Here is a 23,174-nt window from a genome sequence, read left to right as displayed (position 1 = left end):
CACATTCTAGACCATTACAACTCTCTGGGTAAAAAAAGTTCTCATATGCTCCCAAACCTCCTGCCATCGCTTTGAACCTGTGCCCCCCTTGTGGCTGACCCTTCAACTATGGGGAACAGCTGCACCTTATCCACTCCCATACATCTCAATCTTGTACAGCTCAATTAGATCATTCCTCAATCATCTCTGCTCCAACAAAAACAACAAGCCTATCCAAACTTTCATTACTTAAGTTTTCCATCCCAGGCAGCATCCTTGTGGAACCCCTCTGCATCTGTTCCACTGCACTCACATCCTTCCATGAATGTGGCAACCAGAACTGCACAGTACTCTAGCTGTGGTCTCACTGAAGATCCAAACAATTTTAACAGGACTTCCCTGCTTTTGTAATGTGTGCATCGATTGATAAAGGTAAGTGTCCCACAGCCTTTTCAACCACCGTACTAACATGCCCTTCTGCCTTCAGTGACCTATGGACAAACATGTCCTTTGTTCCACATAACTTCCTAATGTCATGCGATCATTGGATACTTTGTCAAATTACTCTTTCCAAAGTTTATCACTTCACACTTGAGAGGTTAAATTACATATGCCACTTATCTGCCTATTTAACCATTCCATTTATATCTTCTTGTAACTAAATCAGTCACAGCTTAATGAATGGCAGAGTCATCTGACATGACCAAATAGTCTTTTCCTGCTTCTTAATCTTATGTTCACAGAATCCCTACAGTGCAGAGAGGCCATTCAGCCCATCAAGTCTGCACCAACCATCCGAAAAGCATCCCATCCAGACCCAGCACTGCACCCTTTCCCCATAACCCCACATTTACAATAGCTAACCAAACTGGCCTGCACATCCCTGAAAACAACAGGGAAATTTAGAATGGCCAATCCACCTAACCAGCAGATCTTTGGGCTATGGGAGGAAACTGGACCACCAGGGTGAAACCTGATGTGGGGAGAGCATGCAAACTCCAAACAGAAAGCCACTCAAGGCTGGAATCAAACCCGGGTCCCTGGCACTGTACACCTGGCAGCATTGCTAACTACTGAGCCACCATGCTGCCCTTGGAACACAAGCGAACTACACTGGAACAAACTTTCCTTGACAAAACAGAGGCTTTCTGCAGGAAGAAACTTCGAGTCAAACAGAAACGGTGACTCGGAAGCCTTGATACTAAAGAATGTTTCCGAGAACCTAAAATCTTCTGTAGTATAGCAGTAGTGCATTAGCCACCTAATGTCATCTTTACAAAATGCATTTCACAAAGAAAAATAAAGGTGCTTAAGGAAAGGCACTATTCACCGAATTTTCAAGCATCGCTGGATTATACAGCAAAAGAAAATTCACTACTAAAATTTGGAATTTATTTCCCGAACGGAGATATTTCCTGCTCACTTGTATGATCCACTTATATTTTGAATGCTCCCAAATATACATTTATAAATTAAAGCTAACTTATGTACACAAATTTATTACATTAAGTTGTTTCTTTGAACAGCCATTTCCAAATTACTTCATACCTTCAGGTTTGGAACATGAACTACATCTCCATACTGGTCCTTTGTCTGAACTGTGATGGTAGCAGGCCAACCACATCTGATGTAGTCCTTATTTAATATCAGGGAGGTTTTCTGAGGATCTGCGTAAGAATCCGGTTGAAGCCACCTGACAACATGAAAGAAGCAGTAGCAAAATTTACGTACAAATTTTAACAAAGACACAGACATAGGTCTTAGTAATTTTATACATCAAACCTAGGTTTTACCTTGCAAGTCGTCCACCACTAGACCCAGGTAAGCACGCAACAAAGTCTTCTAAGAAAGAATGCTCATTGCTCTGCAGATGGAGGGGAAGATTACCTTCTAGTGCCTCCAAAATAGTTGGTGAATGAGACAAAGCAAGGCCCTTTCCTAATAAACCAGCATGGTTTTTACACACCTGGCAAGAGAAAAACACGTGAGTACGGTTATGAAAAATGATGAGTAATTTAACTATAACAACTGACAGCTCACCTGCAGAGCTGATTCTTCAAGAATTTCAAGATCCTCCTCCAACTCATTGCCTGTCGAAACAAAGATGATTTAACAGAACAACAGCACAATTCTTTTTTTGCTGCAATTAGCTTTCATTATTAGTATTGGATAAACTGAAAGATTTCAAAAGTAATCAACAGATACCTAAAGATCATCATTCAGCAATGACCTACAATCCAGCAAAACACAACATTTTGTGCAAAACGCTCATCATTATACACTTCGACTGACAAAAGTAAAGATCCATACCCACAGGAAGCGCAAGGTCTTTTTTCATTAGTGAAGCTGCACATATACTTCCAAGATACGCCAATTCCTTTTCTAATTGTATGATTCCCTGCAAAACAGAAATTTCTTAATACGTGTTTGGTTTTAGCAAGTTAAAGTTACAATGGAAAAAACAATAACGGGAGTCATGAATATTATGAGCCGGTCCAGACCCTCCTCACAATAGTTTAAGGTGGTAGCCTAGACCCTAATCTTTCCTTATTTTAAAGGTAGATGTGAAGTGCTTGTTCCAGCTGTGGTGCAACTGATCAAAGCATCCGATGTTAAGCAAAACACTATCTATTTCAACACTATAGTTAAAATATAAACGCAAGAGGAATTTAGAGTAACTTATTAGTGGCAAACTTAAATGAATAATAGATACAGTACCCATTACTAATTAACTATTCCAATATAGTAACATCCCCTGAATACAACTCTTGGCAAAAAGGAAAATCAGACACAGATTCTTATGTGCAGTTTCCCAATCCAGGAGGGAACAACACAAAAGACAGATTTCAGAAAAAGTCACAGTTAGGAATCATTTACTGAAGATTGCAACCCTTCTAGGACCCAAACAGCTTCTAACTGTTACAGCTTAAAGAAAATAGAAAGCCTGGTCTGGGAGAACTGGCCACTTCCCTTCCATTGTTACAACTGCTTTAAAAGAAACCTGAAGGCCTCTTAACCTATTGACTTAGGCCAGTGCTCGTAGCCACTTCATTACCTCTACCTTTACAACCTCTTCAAAAATAAAAACAACCCAGGACAAAATAACCTTTTTACAGTGACAGCATTATCACAAAAGCATGAGCAGACTACTTAGTTTACTTCTCCAAAGTGGTGGTCTGCCTTTAGAACTTTTAGGAAAACTGAGTTTATGATCTGAAATCAGCCTAGTGAATCTTCTCTGAACAGCCTCCTATGCAAGTATGTCCCCTTCTATGTAAAGGGGCTGAAACTGTACTTGGTATTCTGGGTGATCCCTTAGCAATACCTATACAGACTTATCTACTTTCATAATCTATCCTCCTTGGAATAAAGACTAATTTTAATTGATTTTTCCAAATTATTTCATGCACCTGTGATCATTTTTGCGATTCATGTACACGGCATTCAAATTTTCTGACTTGGCAACAAGCGCATCACCACTGAACCAATATTTACAATTTACCATATACTAATTTTGTATTCCAAGTATAAACGTACTTGTGATTAACAAAGTACAATGCGCTGAAGCAGGATATTTTGTCAAGAACAAAGGAGAGATGCGATTTTGAAAAAGGGTCAGACAGTACAATTTTGTTTCGTTAGTACCTTTAGTATCCAAGAATCTAAAGAAAATTATCCAAATAGTCTGAACTTAGAAGAAATTATTAACATGTCACATTAGTAAGCTACATTTAAACTCATTTTTGGTTACTGAATGCAGCAAAATAAATCTGAGGGAAGAGTAATATAAAACTACATACTGGTATATTTTTCAATTGTTAAAATTCAAAAGGACTACACTATGTTTATTTAGGCAAGCAACATTACAACATGTAGTGACAGTGCAGATAAACACCAAGCCAAGAGTGTAAACGAGTAAAAGAGAAAGTGCAGAAAACTGTTGGCTCTTTGATCTTGAAGCATTCCAAGCTCAAGACAGATTTGAAGAAACTTTGCCTTTGTAATGTATCACTGAGAATTTCACACGTTTAACAGTCATACACACCTATTCCAAGTCACACAAGATTTCAATGCTGTGTTGAGGTTCAATGGATTGCTGACATTATAGCCCAAAAATTCAGATGACCATCAGAATAGATCTGACAAATTGTAATCCTCTGTTAAACTACGAATTTATTGACAATTTTTCCAATCAAACATCCAAGCCTGGCCTGTCCCAAAAGCACCCATCACGTAAACTAGGGAAAAAGTCCACCCAGTGTAAGAGTAGTGTCACAAGCCAATAAATGTCCTGGAGGTGAGTTTGGTGGGGGGGTGGGGGGGTTGGGGGGGGGGGTGGGGGGGGAGGAGGGTGTTTAATGGATAAAGTGACAGGTGGGCGAGATTAGGGCACTAGGCAATTGGACGAGTCTTTGGGGAATTGGGAGGTTTTGACGGTGAGGATGTCAGTTCTGAGTCTGACTTCAGTTTAATTATTCAGGAGTTTCTTAATCCTCTAACAACTACTATGTAGAGGGCATAACCCCAGCATAAAGGAGCAGTCAGAACAGAGATGAGGATAGTGAGGGAAGTGAATTTGTGGAATTCTCTATTACCGAGGGCTGTATAGGCTGGCTCATTAGGTATATTCAAGGGTGAGATGGACAGATTTTTAAATCAGTCAGGGAATCGAGGGTTATAGGGAAATGACAGGGAAGTGCAGTTGAGGATTATCAAATCAGTCATGATCTCACTGATTATGCAGCAGACTGGATGGGATCTGCTCCTTCATCTTATTGTTTTATTAATTGTGTTGGAGAACTCCAAATTCTCCCACTTAAAGCAGCTTTATCAGGGGGTTGGAAATTGCCCATGAGAAAATTCAATTTCCTGAGCCATTCCCGTGGAGTCAGGTGCATTGGGAAATCTGCCCGGTTCTCAACGATAGCTGGCCATTAATGTACATATAGGTCAATGTGAAAAATGTACACCACTCAAGATAAATAGGCCAAAACAAAACCTGAAACAATAACTTGGAAGTAAACAATGAATTTAATATCAGAGTGGGACCTCCATAGAATGAGCCATTTATGAATTCAGTGAAACTTACAAATTACTGGTATCACAGGGACTGGCATCAAAAGGCCCACTGTGTACTGTAAAAATGTTTCCAACGTTGTAGAATCAGCTTCAATTATGATCAGTACCTAATTAATTGCATTAATGCCAACCTCCCTGTCTCTCGCATCAGCAGTCAGCCCGGTCAACAATACCTCGAGTCCACAGTCCCATTCCATTTCAAACTGCCCTCACTTGGAGTACAATACAGCTGCATGTTTCTCAGCTCTCCTTACTAATATCAAGGCAGAGAACCAAACAGGAAAATGTATATACAGGTTTTGCTGAAGCTTCCAAAAAAAAGAGGATTTGGTAGATTGAAGTTGTGTGTATTTCAATTTTTCAAATGTTTTCAAATGTGGCTTTTATGCTTTATTATGTAAGCTATTGGGGTCCTTAAATTAAGTGCCTATCCTTTGAATGCCTGTTTTTACCTATAGACTATTTGAAGAAATAGTAATAGTAGTCTCCCTTTGGTTTATTGGACTATTATATGCAGGACATGGGGAAATACTCAATTAAACGTTAGTTTTAGTAATTAAGTAAGTAATTCTAACTTATTTAAGAACATTTTTCCCCACTTTGATCTGGTAACTAGCATTATTTCAACACAGCCTTTGCTACTTTGCATAATGCAACGCAAGCTCAAGTTTGATTTCTACAACACAAAAGTTTTAAGGTGTGAAGTGCTCTATAACATAATACAATCTCTTGTACAATATTCTATTAGATGCACTGTAAAAAAGTTACCTCGTCAGGTCCAGGGCTGAATTCATAACCCACAGCAACACACTTGAAACCATAAAAACAGGCCTTCTCGTCTTTTACGTAGTCTGATGCAGTCTCCAAAGAGAAAATAGCATCATTTCCTGGAAAAATGACATGAACATACAAATCTAAAGAAAAACTTGCTAAATAGAAGATCTTTTTCCAACATGACTTGCATAATCTTTACTGAACACAATATTTGTTTTCTAGTGAAAGGCTTTTCCATATTCAGTTTCTCAAGAGAATTGTTTTTGCATCTTTCTAAAGTTATTTAAGGAATATTAATTCAAAACACTTAACCAAGAGATATATTAAGATACCACAGTCATACACAATGCTTGATTTGCATTCAACTTCAATTGCTGGGATCAAAGAAGAAAGTTGGGTGGGTGGGGGGGGGCGCATCGCTGGCTAGGTCAGCATTTATGGCCCATCCCTAATTGACCAGAGGGCAGTTAAGAGTTAATCACATTGTGGTGGGTGTAGAGTCAAGCAAGGATGGCACTTTCCTTCCTCTAAAGGACATTAGTGAACCAGATGGGTGCTTCTGACAATCGATAACAGTTTCATGGGCATCATTAGACTCATGAGATTTTTACTGAATTCAAATTCCATCATCTGCCACGGTCGGCTTTGAACCTAGGTCTTTAGAACATTACTTGGGTCTCTGGATTACTAATTTAGGAATAATACATAGCCTCCCCATAATCGTGGCCATGTTAAGAATTCATTAAATAATGAAATGAACCAAAGTAAAGGGTTGCATTAAATTCTAACATTTCTGTAGGAATTTGGGTAAATGTAATGGCAGTATTAACATCCTGCATATGAAGGAGTTCATTTTGTTTTTATTTTCCTGTAATTTTTCATTCCAGAGTACATCCTAGCTTTACAAATATTGCCTTATGCTAAACAACATTCTGCCTCAAAGATATAAAATGCTTGCTTTTACTCCATCACATTTCATGGTTCAACCGCTACATTTTTAACTAAACATATCGTATATACCGGAGACAAGTCCTTGAAAAGTGACAAAAGTCAAAAGTCATAGAACAAAATACCTCAAAAGCTATTCAAGTCCATCCGAGCTTTTAAAATCAAGTGTCTATTTTTGGCCACAGAAATGTCACTGAAGCATTAATAACTAATACTTTTGAACAGCCTACGTCACAAAAGTAGTCTCCAATTGTGGTGCTAGGCTTTCAGAACCAGTCAAAATGCAAATAAGAATTTGGCAAGATATTATTTCAGTCTTGATGAGGAGTTCCTGAGGCTCTGTTATATTGCAGGAGGCTCCACAGCACTGAGAATGTCACCTTGTAAGGGATGAAACGTCTGCTATCAAACCTCCCAGCTCAGTGAACACACCAACATCTACAACCAGCAGCCAAGCTACAAATCTTTACTCAAACCCTGATCATATCAATGCATATTCACCCAGGCACTGGCTATATCCTACTACTGTGGTCAAACCTGCACACTCATGCTTTTGAACTCGCAAAAAATACAGCAGTACTCAGGAAAAATAAAGGTAAAACATAGCACAACTAAAACATATGTTAAAAATAGAAGATGTTTCTTCCTCAATATACCTGGTAAAACAAGGACTGTAGTTGGCCATCCAGTGGAACCAGAAAATTTTTTCAATTCTATCCATGAATTTAGACCATCGTGGCTTGTATTTTTAGGCCCAAATCCTGAACTTTGGAAACTTTTATTTGGAATCAGCAAACGAAGCACATCCTCTGGCTGTGCAGTACCACACAGGGGGTCGAATTCGATGGTCATCCACCTGACACAATCTGGAAAAGTTACCTAGAAGACAAACACTGTTATTTTAATCTTTCAACTGGCAGCCATTCATTTGTTATTCGAGTGTCTTTATTTTAGTCTAAACCAAGTGGATGCATCAATTGCCTTCATAAGCACTTTAATCAAAATGTATTTGAGCAGTCTCCAACCTTTGGTCAATATACATGCTCAACACAAGACTTTGTATTTTATTAATAAATTCGCAGGTGAGATGAACTAATAGTCAGTTAGCATATCAAGTGCACTCTTCTAGAGTAGCATGTGCAATCTGAAGCAAGATTATACAAATGTACTCTTTCTACCAACGCTTCCCCCAAGATAAATCAAGTGAAACTTCCAGTGTCTAGTTAGCTTTACATTCTTTACCAAACACTTAATGGGTTGTATTTATGAATTTCTAAAATCTCATTAGGTCAGGAACCATTATATTAGATACTTAAGAATGAGAAATCTGGGCAGGAGTCTGTATGACCTTTTAAATCTGTTACATCATTTACTAAGACCATGGCTGTCCTTCAACCTTAATTCCACTTTTGCAAGTCTCAATTTCGAAGAGGCCAAAATTCTCAGCACATGGAAAACTGCTATCGTTAATGACTCAACATCGAGTGGATTCTTGGGTAAAGAATTACAAAGATTCAGAACCCCTCAGAGAAGAAATTACTCATGGCCCTGCAAAATGGCCCAATACTTTACTCTGAGACTCGGACTCTTAACTAGATTCTCCAGTCAAAGGAAACCACCTTTCAGCATCTAATTAACAGCGTTCATTCAGTTATCTCATGTAACTCTCAATCCCATTTAACAGACTTTTTTGAAAAAGATACAAGACCAATTTTTTTTAAGCTAACTTCTTCCCTAAATGAAGCCGCCATTAGCTGAAAAGGTCTGACATAATTAGTTTGTTTTTAAATTAGAAGATAACAGCACAGTGGGTCAGTGGTTAGAAGTGTCGCATCAGCGTCTGGGACTGCAGTTCGATTCCAGCTTTGGGAGACTGTGTGGAGTTTGCATATCTTCCCTGTGTCTGTGTGGGCTTCCCCCACGTGCTCTGGTTTTCTCTCAGTCCAACAATATGCAGGCTAGGTGGATTGGCCGTAGCATCCATGGATTTGCAGGCTAGATGGGTTAACCATGTAAATGTGGACTTACTGGGCTGGATCTGGGTCCCGTTGGGATGTTCTTCAGAGGGTCGGTGTGAAATTGATGGGCTGAATGGACTTTTTCCATATTGTAGGGATTCTATGATTAGACATTTTGTTTTTATTTAACATATCTGCATACTGTAATAATCTCATTTGAACGTACCTTTAATTGACTGACACAAGCTGGTTTGTAAGGATGGTCACTCTCCACTACAGCATGATGGTTAGAAGTAGTACAAGCAGAGAGGCCTTGTTCAGGTTGATTGCCTGTTGCACTGTCTGTCGACTGATTAGGATTAAAGGCAGGTGGGGCATATTTTTGGTTCAACGTTGCAACTGGAGGCAGAAGCTCCTGTACAAGACCAAAAACTTCAACGGCAGCCTTTTAAAAAAAACAAAAAAGGGCACTTCATAAAGTTTAAAGAAATAACTGAGAATGAGTGTAAGCACATAATTTTTAAAAAAAAACAGCATTAATGTCTAGAAAAAATTACTTACTTTTGGGACATTAGCAGCCACTGGTGCAATGTAAGCCAAAATAAGTGGAAGCAGCATAGATAACAGGCTGGAAGAGCTGAGTAATTCTGGAATATCTTCCGCTAAATAAAAACATATATTGCTTTATGCATTTTTTTTGTGAACGAATCAGAACAGTTGCAAATTTTAATACATAGCATCACATAATTAGGTAGCGCACAGAAATATCTCTGTTAGCTATACAGCCTTCTTGCTTCTCTGCAGCCCAGCCCTGTTCCCCGACAAGTGACAGATAAGATGATTGTGATGAATATTTCTGCTGGTGCATTATAGTTTAGTTATTTGTTCAGTGGAAAGACGAAGACTGTATTACCCAAATCAGCATAATTAAAAGCAAGGTGTGATGAAAAAGAAACCTCAATAGCTTATGTCAAATCTATTTAAATTGTATTCATTCTAGCTTGCCCCAAAGGGAACAAGCAGGTAGTCCACACTTTGCCTTTGTGAAATGCTGTTCTCGGAAAATTCACAAGGTAGCGCTGATTAGATCCCCAGTTCAATGAACAACCTTTAATATCAGCAAACCAAATTCTTGATTACAGCAAATCACCTTAAAACAAGAAATTCTGGTTTCCGTAACAAACTGAGCTGGCAAGTGGAGTGGCAGCTGATATACAAAGGCTACTTTGAATTTACTTAATATTAAATTCATAAACACTAGGATAAAAGCATGTTTAATCAAGTTTGTACCAAACAATTGCAAGTTCTCCAGGTTAGGTACAAGAGTTGAAATTAGGAAAAAAACATAGATTGTCTTCAAATGCACAAATTTACCTACAAGTATAATACTGAGACAATGTCACTTTTAGAAATACAAAGGCTAATCCGGCAGAGATCATTCTCTATTTGGCTACATCAAAGTCCACTTTATGGACCACCTAGCTATTTGATTCATCTCTTCGTAACAGAGAAAAATAAATAGTACAATAACTGGAAAAAGGTGACGAGGTCAGTTTGGAACACAAGGTTCCAAAGTCAAGACAGAATAATACACTTCAGCTAATTTCCCCAGATGTGACAGAGTGGTAGCAAATGCATGAGCAAAATAAGATCAGGGAATAAACACAATCAAAACCCTCGTGAACTGGACAACACCCAAGGTAGGTCTGCCATTAAGGTGAGGTTTGCCGAGTTCTCCGCCAAAGCATTGCTGACAAATATTCGGAATTGTTGCACAGTTAACTGAGTACCTAATTCTTGGAATATGCACATGTACAGATATCAAAGTCACTGAATTTATTTTCGTTGAGGTCAACAACATCTCACCCTTTTTATCTATCCTGACAACTTTAGGGAGCTAAACATTAACATTTTTTTTTTTTTTAAAGACGACGACGGCCTGCACTGCCAAAACCCATTCCCCACCTGCCTCCCTCCACCACCCAAACTATATCAGTTTCTTCAACAATAGCATAAAAGTAACTGCTTCAAATTTTTTACTATTATTGGAACATGGCTAATATACAATGCTTCAAACTTCATGATCAGCAAAATATGCCCATCAAGCCTGCCAATACCAGTTTAACAAAGAACAGCTGGAAGCTGCCATACTCATTTCCTTCAAGTCAGCTCAACTACCATGCTCTAAAAAGAACAAACTTCTAGTTAGACTGATTTAAGAAAATACATACATACCATCTACAGCCAGGGCTCTATGTAACAAATCCTTAGCCGCACGAACAACTGCAGAGACAACAGAAAGGGCCCGGCTGCAGTTTTTATCTTCTTCATTTGCTTTGCTAAGCAGCTGTGATTGTAGATCTCCATCAAACTCACTTCTAAAAGTTAAATTGGCACTTATTATTGGCATGAAATATTTATTAGATTTAATTCTCCGTACATAATTACCTGATTTATTTAATTAGATAATTTGACTAATCAGACACTGCATGGAATAGGACATTTAGCACAGCCCAGAAAATGCCTGTAAAGTTTTTTTTTAAATCCTTACTGTGATCACAGCTAATTTTAATATTAAATGATTTACCATCAAACAAATGTTACCGATAGTTCACAGGGAAGAAATAAAAATCTAGGAAAAATTCTCAGTCAACACTGCAACAGCAAATATATGTTAACTTGAAAATGGCTGAGTTTATCTAGAGATCTATCTTGGCTTGAAGGTCTCAGGTCACATCTCCATTTGGATAGCTGATAAGAGTCATGGGGCAAGTTGTTAAAATTGCTACATCATGTGGGAGTGGATGGGAAATGCTAGTGATCCCACTCTGAATTGGTGCTCAGTCTCTTTAATTGTAAATGCAATGTATGGATGTCAATTAATTGAGATATCCACCACTGTTGTACTATTTTGCTGCCTTCCTGAAAATCAACCAGAATGCTCGCCAACTAGTAAGACCAAAGCACTCTCGACTGCAAACTCGGGCCATTAATCCCCAAGCTATTTTCTGAGGTTCAACCAAGGTGCACCTCATTGCGTTTAATCCTGAACTGAGCTTTGGACACTAATGAAAGGAATACCTATTTCTACCACAAATATTGCCCACCTCACCCATACCTCAACATATTAATCCTATAACACTCAACCATCTCTTTGCCGCCATATCATTCCAGTTATTCAAATGTTCCCACAACAACCTTCCAAGCACGCCTTAAAAAAAAAGAAAATTCATTTGGAACTCTTCTTGTAGCCTTAACTGTATTCTCTGCTGTCTCATTACATGGCTTTGACCCACCCTTACCCAATGCCAGTGTGAGGGGGCAATCCTGCCACTTACCTTAAAGCAGCTGAGTGCTAGTAGTGAGCAGAATGGGGCTTACAGTGGAAAGGGGGTGGCTGTTGGACTGGGGTCTGGTATAGAGCTGCTACACTGACATCTATTTAAAATGCCTTACCTTACTGAATGTTAACCCTTTAATATTTTCCTTTTTTTAACTTATTTTTCAGCTCTAAGTAATGCAACTACTTTTGTTCCTCTGCTGTATCCAAGAATTGTACCTAGGTCCTTATACCTAAGATGTTGCCAAAAGAAGGCAGGCACTGTAAAAGTTTTTCACTGTATTCCTACAAAGGAGTACACATGACAATAAAAGGATAGTATATTGTATTGCATCAAATTTAAAATTCTCACCAACAAACCAATTGTGTCAACATGTTAAGTGGTCTCAAACTATGGCAACAGATTGATACTAGTTCATATTTATGGAACCACATCCAAAGCAGAGTCAACTTTGAGCAAAGGGATACATTTCCTCTATCCACTCCTCCCCGGCCTTCCAGTGATTACAAACAGAAACAAGCTACAGTGAAAATTATGTGAATTATTTGAATATGCAAAGGTCTATTTTAGTTAGATGAAGTTAAAATCTATCAACCTAATCTGAGATTCATTCAAAAGTCACTTCAAAAACACAGGGCAGAGACCAGACAAGCCTAATAATTACTCATCTTACAAATGCATGGATGCACTGTATCCTTATTGCACCTAGCAGTGACCAGCTAACAAATATAGGACCTGTGATGAAAACACTGAAATTTTTCATAACTTTTTGATATTATATATCATTCCATGAACTTTATTCAAAACACCTGCTTTGTTACACTTAGAAAAGGTGGGAACTGGTGTGAAATGGGGTTTGGAAGAGTCAATAGATACAAAGAGAAGTTTGTGGAGAAGAAATTCCTCATTAGTAAATAAGATAATATTAAGAAAAGTCAGTCATATACAAATATTAAGGATTAAAGACTGTGCAAACAGTAGTGGTGAAATGATAATGTAGAGACCATATGGAATGACAGTATGGAGAATTCTGAAAATAGAACTTTTTTTGTTCTCTCTTGACATGTCATCCTGCCTCTCAAGCTTATTTCTTTAAGTTCATCTCCTATCTTGATTTAACCTTTCCTTTTGGAGGCTTATACTTTAGTAGGTTACTAAAAAACTTAATCTTCAGGAAAAGTATTTCCGTTTTCTACTGGACATTATGCTGACTTCGGGTGTGAATAAGGAGATTAGTAACTTCAGATCTTTGTTAGATACTCCAATTATTCACAGCAGGGCTCCTGTAAAATGGGAATGGCTAGATTAACATTTGATTGAAAGAATAATGCTGAAAAGAGAGAGACACAATTTGATGCTTCATATTTTGCACTCAAGACAAATGCAAGATTGCCAAATTTTGAATAATCACAACAATTTATACCACAGGAGAAAAGATGCTGGTTTATTGGTATATCAACTTTGGCTGAGGCGCTGCATGGGAAAAAGCAATAGGGAACTACGGATTCCTCAAGCTCCTGGGCTAATTCAAAAAGAGGCACGAAACCTGAACATCTTCATTTTCTTTGCAGAGAGTGGATCCTGTGTATGAATATATGTTGCTTCCAGCAGGTATAAATGAACCATGTTATGAGCTCAACTGATTATCTTCAATGAATTAACAATGTAGTTATTACTGAGTTTAGGATTGTTCGGAAACTCGGGATTCAAGGTTAGCACTGAGCACACCAAAATGTGGTATTTAGTGCAGAATCCATCATATTCCCCTGCCTATAACTGGCAGATCTTCAACATCACACATGCATTTTGTATTTTGATTTTAGATCCCTTTTCCTTCTCAGATTTGTACATTGGCCTCACTTACATCCATTCTTTCTGTTGTTCTTTTTACAGATCTACAGTATATTAATAATAATCTTTTACAACGATATGCAAGAACAAAATGCCGCATTTATTTTCTATAAATGGAGTACCCCAAGCTCCTAACGGAGAAAATTCCTTCCTCCCGTGGCAAAATGTTTGTGGGGATTTTTGAAGACATCACAGAGAATCACACTGGAGCACTAAATAGAAGAATTTAGAAGTAGTTTGGGAATTACAGTTTCCCAAGTGTACACAAATATAAAGCTCAGTTTTTACAAATATTCTCGTTGGGTTTCTTTAGACTACAATAAGATCTCAACTAGAAAGATGGCTCCATTAGATGGTGATTGGAAAGATCAGTAACCTGGAAACAAACTGCTGCATCCTTTAGTCTTTTGGGAGTAGGCTTTTTCATGTTTTAGTATTTCTTAACAGACAACGGGCTAGAATGCCAGGTCATATTATGTTTATGCTATATGCTAGAGGATATTTATTGGTTTTTGGAATCTGTTTAGTAATACTGTTTCATTAACACAATGGTTCTGAATTACTTTATCAGCTGGCTAGGAAACCTGAAACAAATACAGGCTTTGCACATTCTTACCTGTAGTAAAGTATCTGAGGGATCTGACCTCGAGTTTGATTAGTTCCATTACTGCTGAGGCTACAAGTACTGAAAGTGAAGGTTACACCATCTGGGCATTGAATTGTAGTCATTCCTCCATCTCCATTTGCAGTCCGACTTCCATAGTTCCTTAGACGTACTGCATACTTGACATTTTCCTGGAATGTCAATCAATTCAGCAGGCATTATGCAGAAAACACAAAGCAAAGAACAAAGTACATTAATGGTAGAAATCTAGCGCTAAATTTGAGCACCAAGGCTATGAAGGACAAATTTCTGGACCATCTTATAGATGGTTTTCTCAACAGCATTTTTCAAAGCCAACTAGAAGACAGGCCTTTGTGGATCTAGTATAATGCAATAAAACAAGCTAACAAAAAAAATTGTTGTAAAAGAACCTTGAGGGATGAGCGACCACAATATAATACTTTTACATCATGTTTGGAAATGAGGTAGTGAAGAAATCTGAAGCAAGGATGCTAAATTTCAATAAGGGAAATTATGAAAGATTGAGGCACAGGTTGGCTGACCTGAATTGGAAAAATACATTAAAGTCATGACTGGACATGGACAATGAAAGTCTTGAAAGAACAATTACAACAACTATATATTTCTTGAAGGCGCAGAAACTCAAAAAAGGTCATGCAATCGCAGCTGACAAATTGAGTTAGGGATTGTATAAGAATAAAGTAAAAGGCTAATAAAGTGGCCCGGAGGGATCTGTACCAATGGGACGGTCTCCACCTGAACCGATCTGGAACCAGTGTTCTAGCGAAAAGGATAAATAGGGTGGTCACTAGGACTTTAAACTAGTGAGTTGGGGGGAAAGGAAAGGGAAAACAACAGGGAGTATAATGGTAAATAAAAAGGTAAGCAGCAGGTTAGCATGTGTGCAGGAGGGTTTAAGTTCAAGGCAGACTATGAAAGAAGCAAAAAGGAAGGATAACTCAGGAGATATTGTTAGAGATGTTGGAAATCACAAGGGTAAGAAAGTTAGCATAAAGGCACTTTACCTGAATGCTCGTAGCATTCGTAACAAGGTTGATGAGTTAACGGCACAAATCAACGCGAATGAATATGATTTGGTAGCCATTACGGAGACATGGTTACAGGATGGTCACGACTGGGAGTTAAATATCCAAGGGTACCAGACTATTCGGAAGGACAGACAAGAAGGTAAGGGAGGTGGTGGATGACATCAGGGCGGTGCTGAGAGATGATATAGGTTCTATGGAGAATGAGGTTGAATCCATTTGGGTGGAAATTAGAAATTCTAAGAGGAAAAAGTCACTGATAGGTGTAGTCTATAGGCGACCAAATAATAACGTCACATTGGGGCGGCCAATAAACAAAGAAATAACTAATGCCTGTAAAAATGGTACGGCAATTATCATGGGGGATTTTAATCTACGTGTAGATTGGTCGAACCAGCTCAGTCAGGGGAGCCTTGAGGAGGAGTTCGTTGAGTGTATCCGTGATAGTTTTCTTGAACAGTATGTAATGGAACCGACGAGGGAGCAAGCTATCCTAGATCTGGTCCTGTGTAATGAGACAGGAATAATTAATGACCTCATAGTTAGGGATCCTCTTGGAAGGAGTGATCACAGTATGGTAGAATTTAGAATACAGATGGAGAGTGTGAAGATAAAATCCAATACCAGGGTCCTGTGCTTGAACAAGGGGAACTACAATAGAATGAGGGAGGACTTGGCTAAAGTAGACTGGAAACAAAGATTTTATGGTGGGACAGTTGATGAACAGTGGAGGACTTTCAAAGCAATTTTTCAAAGTGCTCAGCAAAAGTATATTCCAATGAAAAGGAAGGACTGTTAAGAAAAGGGGTAATCTGCCATGGGTGTCTAAAGAAATAAGGGAGGCTATCAAATTGAAAGAGAAGGCATACAAAGTGGCCAAAAACAGCATGAAACTAGAAGATTGGGAAAACTTTAATGGTCAACAGAAAGCCACAAAAAGAACTATAAAGAAATGTAGGATAGACCATGAGAAAAAACTAGCACAGAATATAAAGACAGACAGCAAAAGTTTCTACAAATATATAAAACGAAAAAGAGTGGCTAAAGTAAACGTTGGTCCTTTACAGGATGAGAAGGGGAATTTAGTTATGGGATATGACGAAATGGCCGAGGCATTGAACAGGTATTTTGCATCGGTCTTCGCAGTGGAGGACACTGATAACATGCCAGTAATTGACAAAGAGACGAAGGTAGGTGAGGACCTGGAAACAATCATTATTACGGAAGAGGTAGTGTTGGGCAAGCTAATGGAGCTAAGGATTGATAAGTCTCCTGGCCCTGATGGAATGCATCCCAGGGTACTAAAAGAGATGGCGGGAGAAATAGCAGCTGCACTGGTAATTTTCCAAAATTCGCTGGACTCTGGGGCAGTCCCAGCAGGTTGGAAAACAGCAAATGTGACGCCACTGTTTAAAAAGGGAAGTAGACAAAAGTTGGGGAATTATAGACCGGTTAGCTTAACCTCTGTAGTGGGGAAGATGCTTGAGTCTATTATCAAGGAAGAAATAGCAAGGCATCTTGACAGAAATTGGGCAGACGCAGCATGGGTTCATGAAGGGCAGGTCATGCTTGACACATCTTTTGGAATTCTATGAAGAGATTACGAGCAAGGTGGACAATGGGAACCCAGTGGATGTGGTGTACCTAGATTTCCAAAAGGCCTTCGACAAGGTGCCGCACAAGAGGCTACGGCATAAGATAAGGATGCATGGCATTAAGGGTATAGTATTAGCATGGATAGAGGATTGGTTGTTTTTAAAGGTAGATTTTTTTTCAACAATAAAGGAATTAAGGGATACGGTGAGAACGCGGGTAAGTGGATCTGAGTCCACAAAGATCAGCCATGATCTTATTGAATGGCGGAGCAGGCTCGAAGGGCCGGACGGCCTACTTCTGCTCCTGGCTCTTATGTTCTATGTTCTAAATAGCAATAAATCTGAGCATTGTAAAGCTTCTAGATTACAGGAAAGCAGAACCAAAAACTGACAAGGAAAAGAAGATTAGACACAAATGCAATTGAGCAAAAAATAACAAATGTGACATTTCTAAATATTGCATGTGATAAAAAGCAAAGCAAGACTGTGTTGTGAGGAAGGTGTTTTTAGGAGGACTTAGACAGGCTTAGAGATTGGACAACAACATTTCAAACAGAATATAATATGGTAAGATGTGAAGTTATCCACTTTGGTAGGAAAAACAGATGTGGAGAGTATTGCTTAAATGGAGAGAGATTCAAAACTGCATCTGTGTAAAGGGACCTGGGTGTCTTTCTCAATAACTCACTGAAGGTTAACATGCAAGTGAAGCAAACTGTTAGGAAGGCTAATGGAATGTTAACCTTTAATCACAAAATGATTTGAGTGCAAGAGGAGTGAAGGCTTGCTTTAATTATATAGGAGATGGGTCACATCTGGAGTAGTGCGCGCAGTTTTGGCCTCCTTATCTCAGGAAAGGAACTATTGCCACAGAGGGAAGCAATAGAGGTTCACCATACTACAATGGCAGAACTATTCCATAAAGGGAAGTTGAGCAAACCAGGCCTAAACACTCTCGAGTTTCAAAGAAGGAAAGGCCATCTCATTAAAACCTAAAAAAATACTGAAAGGCACTGACAGAGTAGACATAGGTGAAATATTTCCACTGATTGAGAAGTCTGGAACCAGATGGCACAATTTAAAAATGACAGGGATGCCATATAGGACCAAGAGGAGAAGAATTGCTTTTATTCAGACATTGGTGAACCTTTAGAATTCTCTGTCCTGGAAGCTGTGGAATCTCAGTCTTTGAGTATACTTAAAGCAGAAGGTGTCAACTTTTTGATTATCAACTGCGTTATTGGTTATGGGGACAGGAGGGGTAAAAAGCAGTGAAGTTTTCAATCAGCCATGATCATATTAAATGGCAGGGCAATCAATGGACTGAATGGTCTACTGTTACTATCTGTAGAAAATTCTTGTAATAGTTTAAACCCAGTTGTAGAAGTGCTGGGTCACAGAACAACTTACTACAAAACCTAGATGTTTTAATCTAATCTTTACGGAGCATTGAACATCTGCTTAAACATTGCTTCTTACCTTTAAAGGGACAGCTTTATCTAATCTGATTTCCGCTGTGTCACTGGAAGAGTCATCGGTGCTGTAAGTCCCTTTCACTAGTTCTAAGGAAGTCCACCTGTGAGAATGTGCTGAATCACCAGTGTGTTCACTCTGTCAAAAGTAAATAATAAGTCCAGGGATAAATCGGCTCCATGGAATAACATTTACTCAAAGACATAACTATTCATTACTTCAGTATGAAAATAAAACTAATAAACTTACATCATCAACCAGCATTTCCAGTTCATATTCATGAATGCCACCTCCTCCGTATACATGATAGCCTACAACAACTACCCCAGGTTTATCTACAGAGAAGCAGATTGCATCTGGAGACCCATTACCAGTGTTCCAACTTCGTCCTTGACTGGTTTTAACAAACCGATTTGGTGTGGCTTTGATAGAATGAAGGGAACTCAATCCATCAGCCTGGTAAAATAAACAACATATTCAAAAAGGCTAAATTTTTTTTAAACTGAATTCAGGGTTCTCTAGTCTTGCAAACTGTTACATAGTATTTACTACACAGAAGCAGGCCATGGAATACGAAACACCATCCCATCCCAAAATAGCTTTACATCAATGTCCCATCTCTTTCATCGATTTTAATTTCACTAGGGCCAGAGGAAAAATTAATGCATTACAATATCTTAAGGTTAATTGGCTCAGATTACTTGACAACTTTCTTCCTCACTTTTTTGGTCATTATTAACCTGCCATCTCTGACTTGCTTTTGTAGCAACATGTATGTTACTAATCACTATATATCCAAATCTAAATTCCTTTAAAGATGCCTTTCACTAATTCATTACTTCTCTTATAATTACAACCTTTTAATTAACATATCCAGTGGCAAAGGCTCTCTCATTTGTACTAGTGCAGATATTGACTTGTTTAATATATCATCCAAAAAATTGTACCATCATCATGCAGCACTCCCTCACCACTGCACTTGAACACAGAAATTAAAACTGATGCGCAACTCCAAGAGTGGCACTTGGACAAACAACATTCCAACTCAGAGCTAAGAAAATGTAGCTGACAGAAAGAAATAAGTTACATTATTGAAAAGAGTCATTTTCAGGTACAATTGTAATAATAGTATATTGTAAATAGCTTAATCAAAAATACTTGCTCTAAATAATCAGCTCAGCCCTGGACTCTTACCTCAGTTCCCAGTGCTGATGCAGTGAGTTCACTCACTATACTGGCAAGGAGACCACAAGTATTGGATACTAGGAGAGGAGAGAAGAGTTCGACCTCTCTTCTGAGACTTTTTCGAACTGGAAGCACTACAATGACCAACATCTTTTCAAGAACTTCTCGAAAACTGGTCATACTTGTGATATTTTCTTCAATCTAGAGGAAGTATATTAAGATTTAATTCATAAATGATTTTTCTAAATTTTAATTTTTACAATTCAAGATCCTTCTAACAGATTCTTCACACTATGTACATTTTACAGTAGGACGGTGCAGAACTTTTTTTAAAAAGCATGTTAAGAGGACAGAAGCGGTGGTTGGGCTTCTATGAATCTGAATCATGTTTCAAACTCAGGTAATGTCTCGCATAATCTTTGAAGCTGTAACACAAGGCAGTAAACTAAGTTTTCCAATTTAACATTATCTTCAAAATAGACAACCAAAATTAGTAATTTTGCAATAAATTATGATTCACAGTAATTTTGCAGTGAAATATTTGATGCTGCACATTCAAGATGGATTAATCATGCATTAGGCAAGTCCTCATCAATTGGCTACATATGTTTATTATGCTTCAAACAAAAGGGAAATTCTGTTGTTCTCACCTGGCTGAGTTTCTCCATATGAGACACTAATAGGGCAAATCTGTGAACCATAGCCGATTCATTCTCCGTGCTACTCTGCTTCACCAATGACCGAAGCAACACTTCACCATCGTAAGCAATGGGAAGGATTGTAGTCAGCTTGACTGAAGAGTGGCACAGTGCAGACATGACTGCTGCAAGTAACCGACTACTTGACGTTTTGAAGTTAGCCTCTTGTATGTCCTAATGAATAAACAGAGAATAACTGGTAGATGTAAAAATTTCAAAAGCAGAACACATTGACCAGATTGGAAAAGAAAGGTTATGAATGTTTTCTTTAAGATCAGTTCTGATGTTCCCACTTTCCACCAATCCATGGGCAGTTCCACTTAGCTAGCCAATGGAAGAAAGGCAGTGAAGGACAATAGTGTGTTGACTGCGAAGACTTTGGAAAGATCAGAAGGATGAAAGTGGATAGTGCACCGATCAGCTGCATCATGATTAGGGGTAATTGTGAAGGGGTGCCAACCAGTGTGAAAAGTTTCAAATGTGCAATTGCAAAAAAAAACGTACTTAGGAGGCAGCAATACGTTTGAGCACTTTAGAGGAAAGAAAGATTGGAAATGGGGCTTTAACTGCATGGATAGGCGTTACAAAGAAGAGTTGGGGAGAACGCTGAACAAAGCAGTTCTGAAAGGGCGGGAAACTATATGCGAGAACAGGGACCACTGAAATTATCAGGTAGCATGGGCATCAGGAAGCAAAATTATATCATGGAATGGGTGTTTCTGACAGGCCAGTATTTGCTGCCCATCACCATCTGACTTTGAAATTAGTGGAAAAGCAGCTAAGATTCAACCCTGATGCTGTGGGTCTCAAAAAGCTATGAATAAAAACTCATACCGAAACCCAAGGGCGACTTGGTGGCTCAGTGGTTAGCACTACTGCCTCTCAGCGCCAGGGACCCAGGTTCGAAGCCACCCAAGAGTGGAAGTGTGTGGAGTTCGCACATTCTCCCCATCTCTGCGTGGGTTTCCTCCAGATGGCTCTGGTTTCCTCCCACAGTCTAAAGGTTAGATGGATTGGCCATGCTAAATGGTGTCGAGGGATGTGCAAGCTAGGCAGGTTAGCAGTGGGAAACGCATGGTTACAGGGGAAAAACAGAGTTAACGTTTCGGGTCCAGTGACCCTTCCTCAGAACCCAGTTAACCCTGTTTTCTCCTTCACAGATGCTGCCAGACCTGCTGAGCTTTTCCAGCAACTTTTGTTTTTGTTCCTGATTTACAGCACCCGCAGTTCTTTCGGGTTTTATTACATGGTTACAGGGATAGGGTAGAGGTGTGGGTCAGGATTGGCTGCTCTTCAGAGGGTCGGTGTGGACTTGATGGCTGAATTGTGTCCACAATGTAGGGATTCAATTGATTCAATGGAAGCATACTGAAGATCAACAAACAGGATAAGATAAGATAAGGATGCATGGCGTTAAGGGTAAAGTATTAGCATGGATAGAGGATTGGTTGACTAACAGGAAGCAAAGAGTGGGGATAAATGAGTGCTATTCTAGCTGGCAGTCAGCTAGACTAGTGGTGTGCCTCAGGGATAGGTGTTGGGACCGCAATTATTTACAATTTATATAGATATTTGGAGTTGGTGACCACGTGTAGGGTGTCAAAGTTTGCAGATGACACTAAGATGAATGGCACAGCAAAGTGTGCAGAGGACTGTGAAACTTTGCAGAGGAACATAGATACATTGAGTGAGTGGGCAAAGGTCTGGCAGATGGAATACAATGTAAATAAATGTGAAGTCATACATTTTGGTAGGAGTAATAGTAAAAAAGGATTATTACTTGAATGGTAAGAAGTTGCAGCATGCTGCTATGCAAAGGGACCTGGGTGTCCTTGTGCATGAATCAGAGAAGGTAGGTCTGCAGGTACAACAAGTAATTAGGAAGGCAAATGGAATTTTGTCCTTCATTGCTAAAGGGATTGAGATTAAAAGCAGAGAGGTTATGTTGCAGCTGTACAAGGTGCTGGTGAGGCCACACCTGGAGTACTGTGTGCAGTTTTGGTCTCCTTACTTGAGAAAGGATGTACTGGCACTGGAGGGGGTGCAAAGGAGGTTCACTAGGTTGATTCCGGAGTTGAGGGGGTTGGTTTATGAGGAGAGACTGAGTAGATTGGGATTATATTCATTGGAATTCAGAAGTTTGAGGGGGGGATCTTATAGAAACATATAAAATTATGAAGGGAATAGATAAGACAGAAGTAGAGAGGATGTTTCCACTGGCAGGTGAAGCTAGGACAAGAGGGCATAGCCTCAAGATTAGAGGGAGCAGATTTAGGATTGAATTGAGAAGGAACTTCTTCACCCAGAGGGTTGCTAATCTATGGAATTCCTTGCCCAGTGAAGTAGTTGACGCTACTTCAGTAAACGTTTTTAAAGATAAAGTAGATTTTTTTTGAACAATAAAGGAATTAAGGGATACGGTGAGAACGCGGGTAAGTGGAGCTGAGTCCACGAAAAGATCAGCCATGGTCTTACTGAATGGCGGAGCAGGCTCGAAGGGCCGGACGGCCTACTCCTGCTCCTAGTTCTTATGTTCTAAATCCTCATTCGAAGAGACTAACCATATTTTCAGTTTTGCCAAAACCCCCAAGTCAATACACATGGAGCTGGACAAACTAGGTC

General features: G+C 39.1%; 1 protein-coding gene across 1 annotated transcript in view; it reads right to left on the bottom strand.

The window, feature by feature from the left end:
- The window catches only part of mycbp2 (MYC binding protein 2), a 214,825-nt gene that overhangs the window by 87,107 nt on the left and 104,544 nt on the right, over positions 1 to 23,174 (bottom strand). Inside the window, exons 29-42 of the mRNA XM_048598403.1 lie at positions 20,505 to 20,726; positions 19,864 to 20,055; positions 18,919 to 19,125; positions 18,676 to 18,807; positions 14,547 to 14,725; positions 10,974 to 11,116; positions 9,300 to 9,400; positions 8,965 to 9,183; positions 7,437 to 7,659; positions 5,827 to 5,945; positions 2,290 to 2,377; positions 2,020 to 2,069; positions 1,773 to 1,945; positions 1,528 to 1,672 (exon numbers count right to left, since the gene is read on the bottom strand). Of these exons, the coding sequence (XP_048454360.1) occupies positions 1,528 to 1,672; positions 1,773 to 1,945; positions 2,020 to 2,069; positions 2,290 to 2,377; positions 5,827 to 5,945; positions 7,437 to 7,659; positions 8,965 to 9,183; positions 9,300 to 9,400; positions 10,974 to 11,116; positions 14,547 to 14,725; positions 18,676 to 18,807; positions 18,919 to 19,125; positions 19,864 to 20,055; positions 20,505 to 20,726 (2,193 nt within the window). The remainder of the gene's footprint in view (positions 1 to 1,527; positions 1,673 to 1,772; positions 1,946 to 2,019; positions 2,070 to 2,289; positions 2,378 to 5,826; positions 5,946 to 7,436; positions 7,660 to 8,964; positions 9,184 to 9,299; positions 9,401 to 10,973; positions 11,117 to 14,546; positions 14,726 to 18,675; positions 18,808 to 18,918; positions 19,126 to 19,863; positions 20,056 to 20,504; positions 20,727 to 23,174) is intronic.

Source organism: Rhincodon typus, chromosome 6, assembly GCF_021869965.1.
Source record: "Rhincodon typus isolate 14 chromosome 6, sRhiTyp1.1, whole genome shotgun sequence".
Lineage (NCBI taxonomy): Eukaryota > Metazoa > Chordata > Chondrichthyes > Orectolobiformes > Rhincodontidae > Rhincodon > Rhincodon typus.
This window is presented reverse-complemented; position numbering and strand designations above follow the sequence as displayed.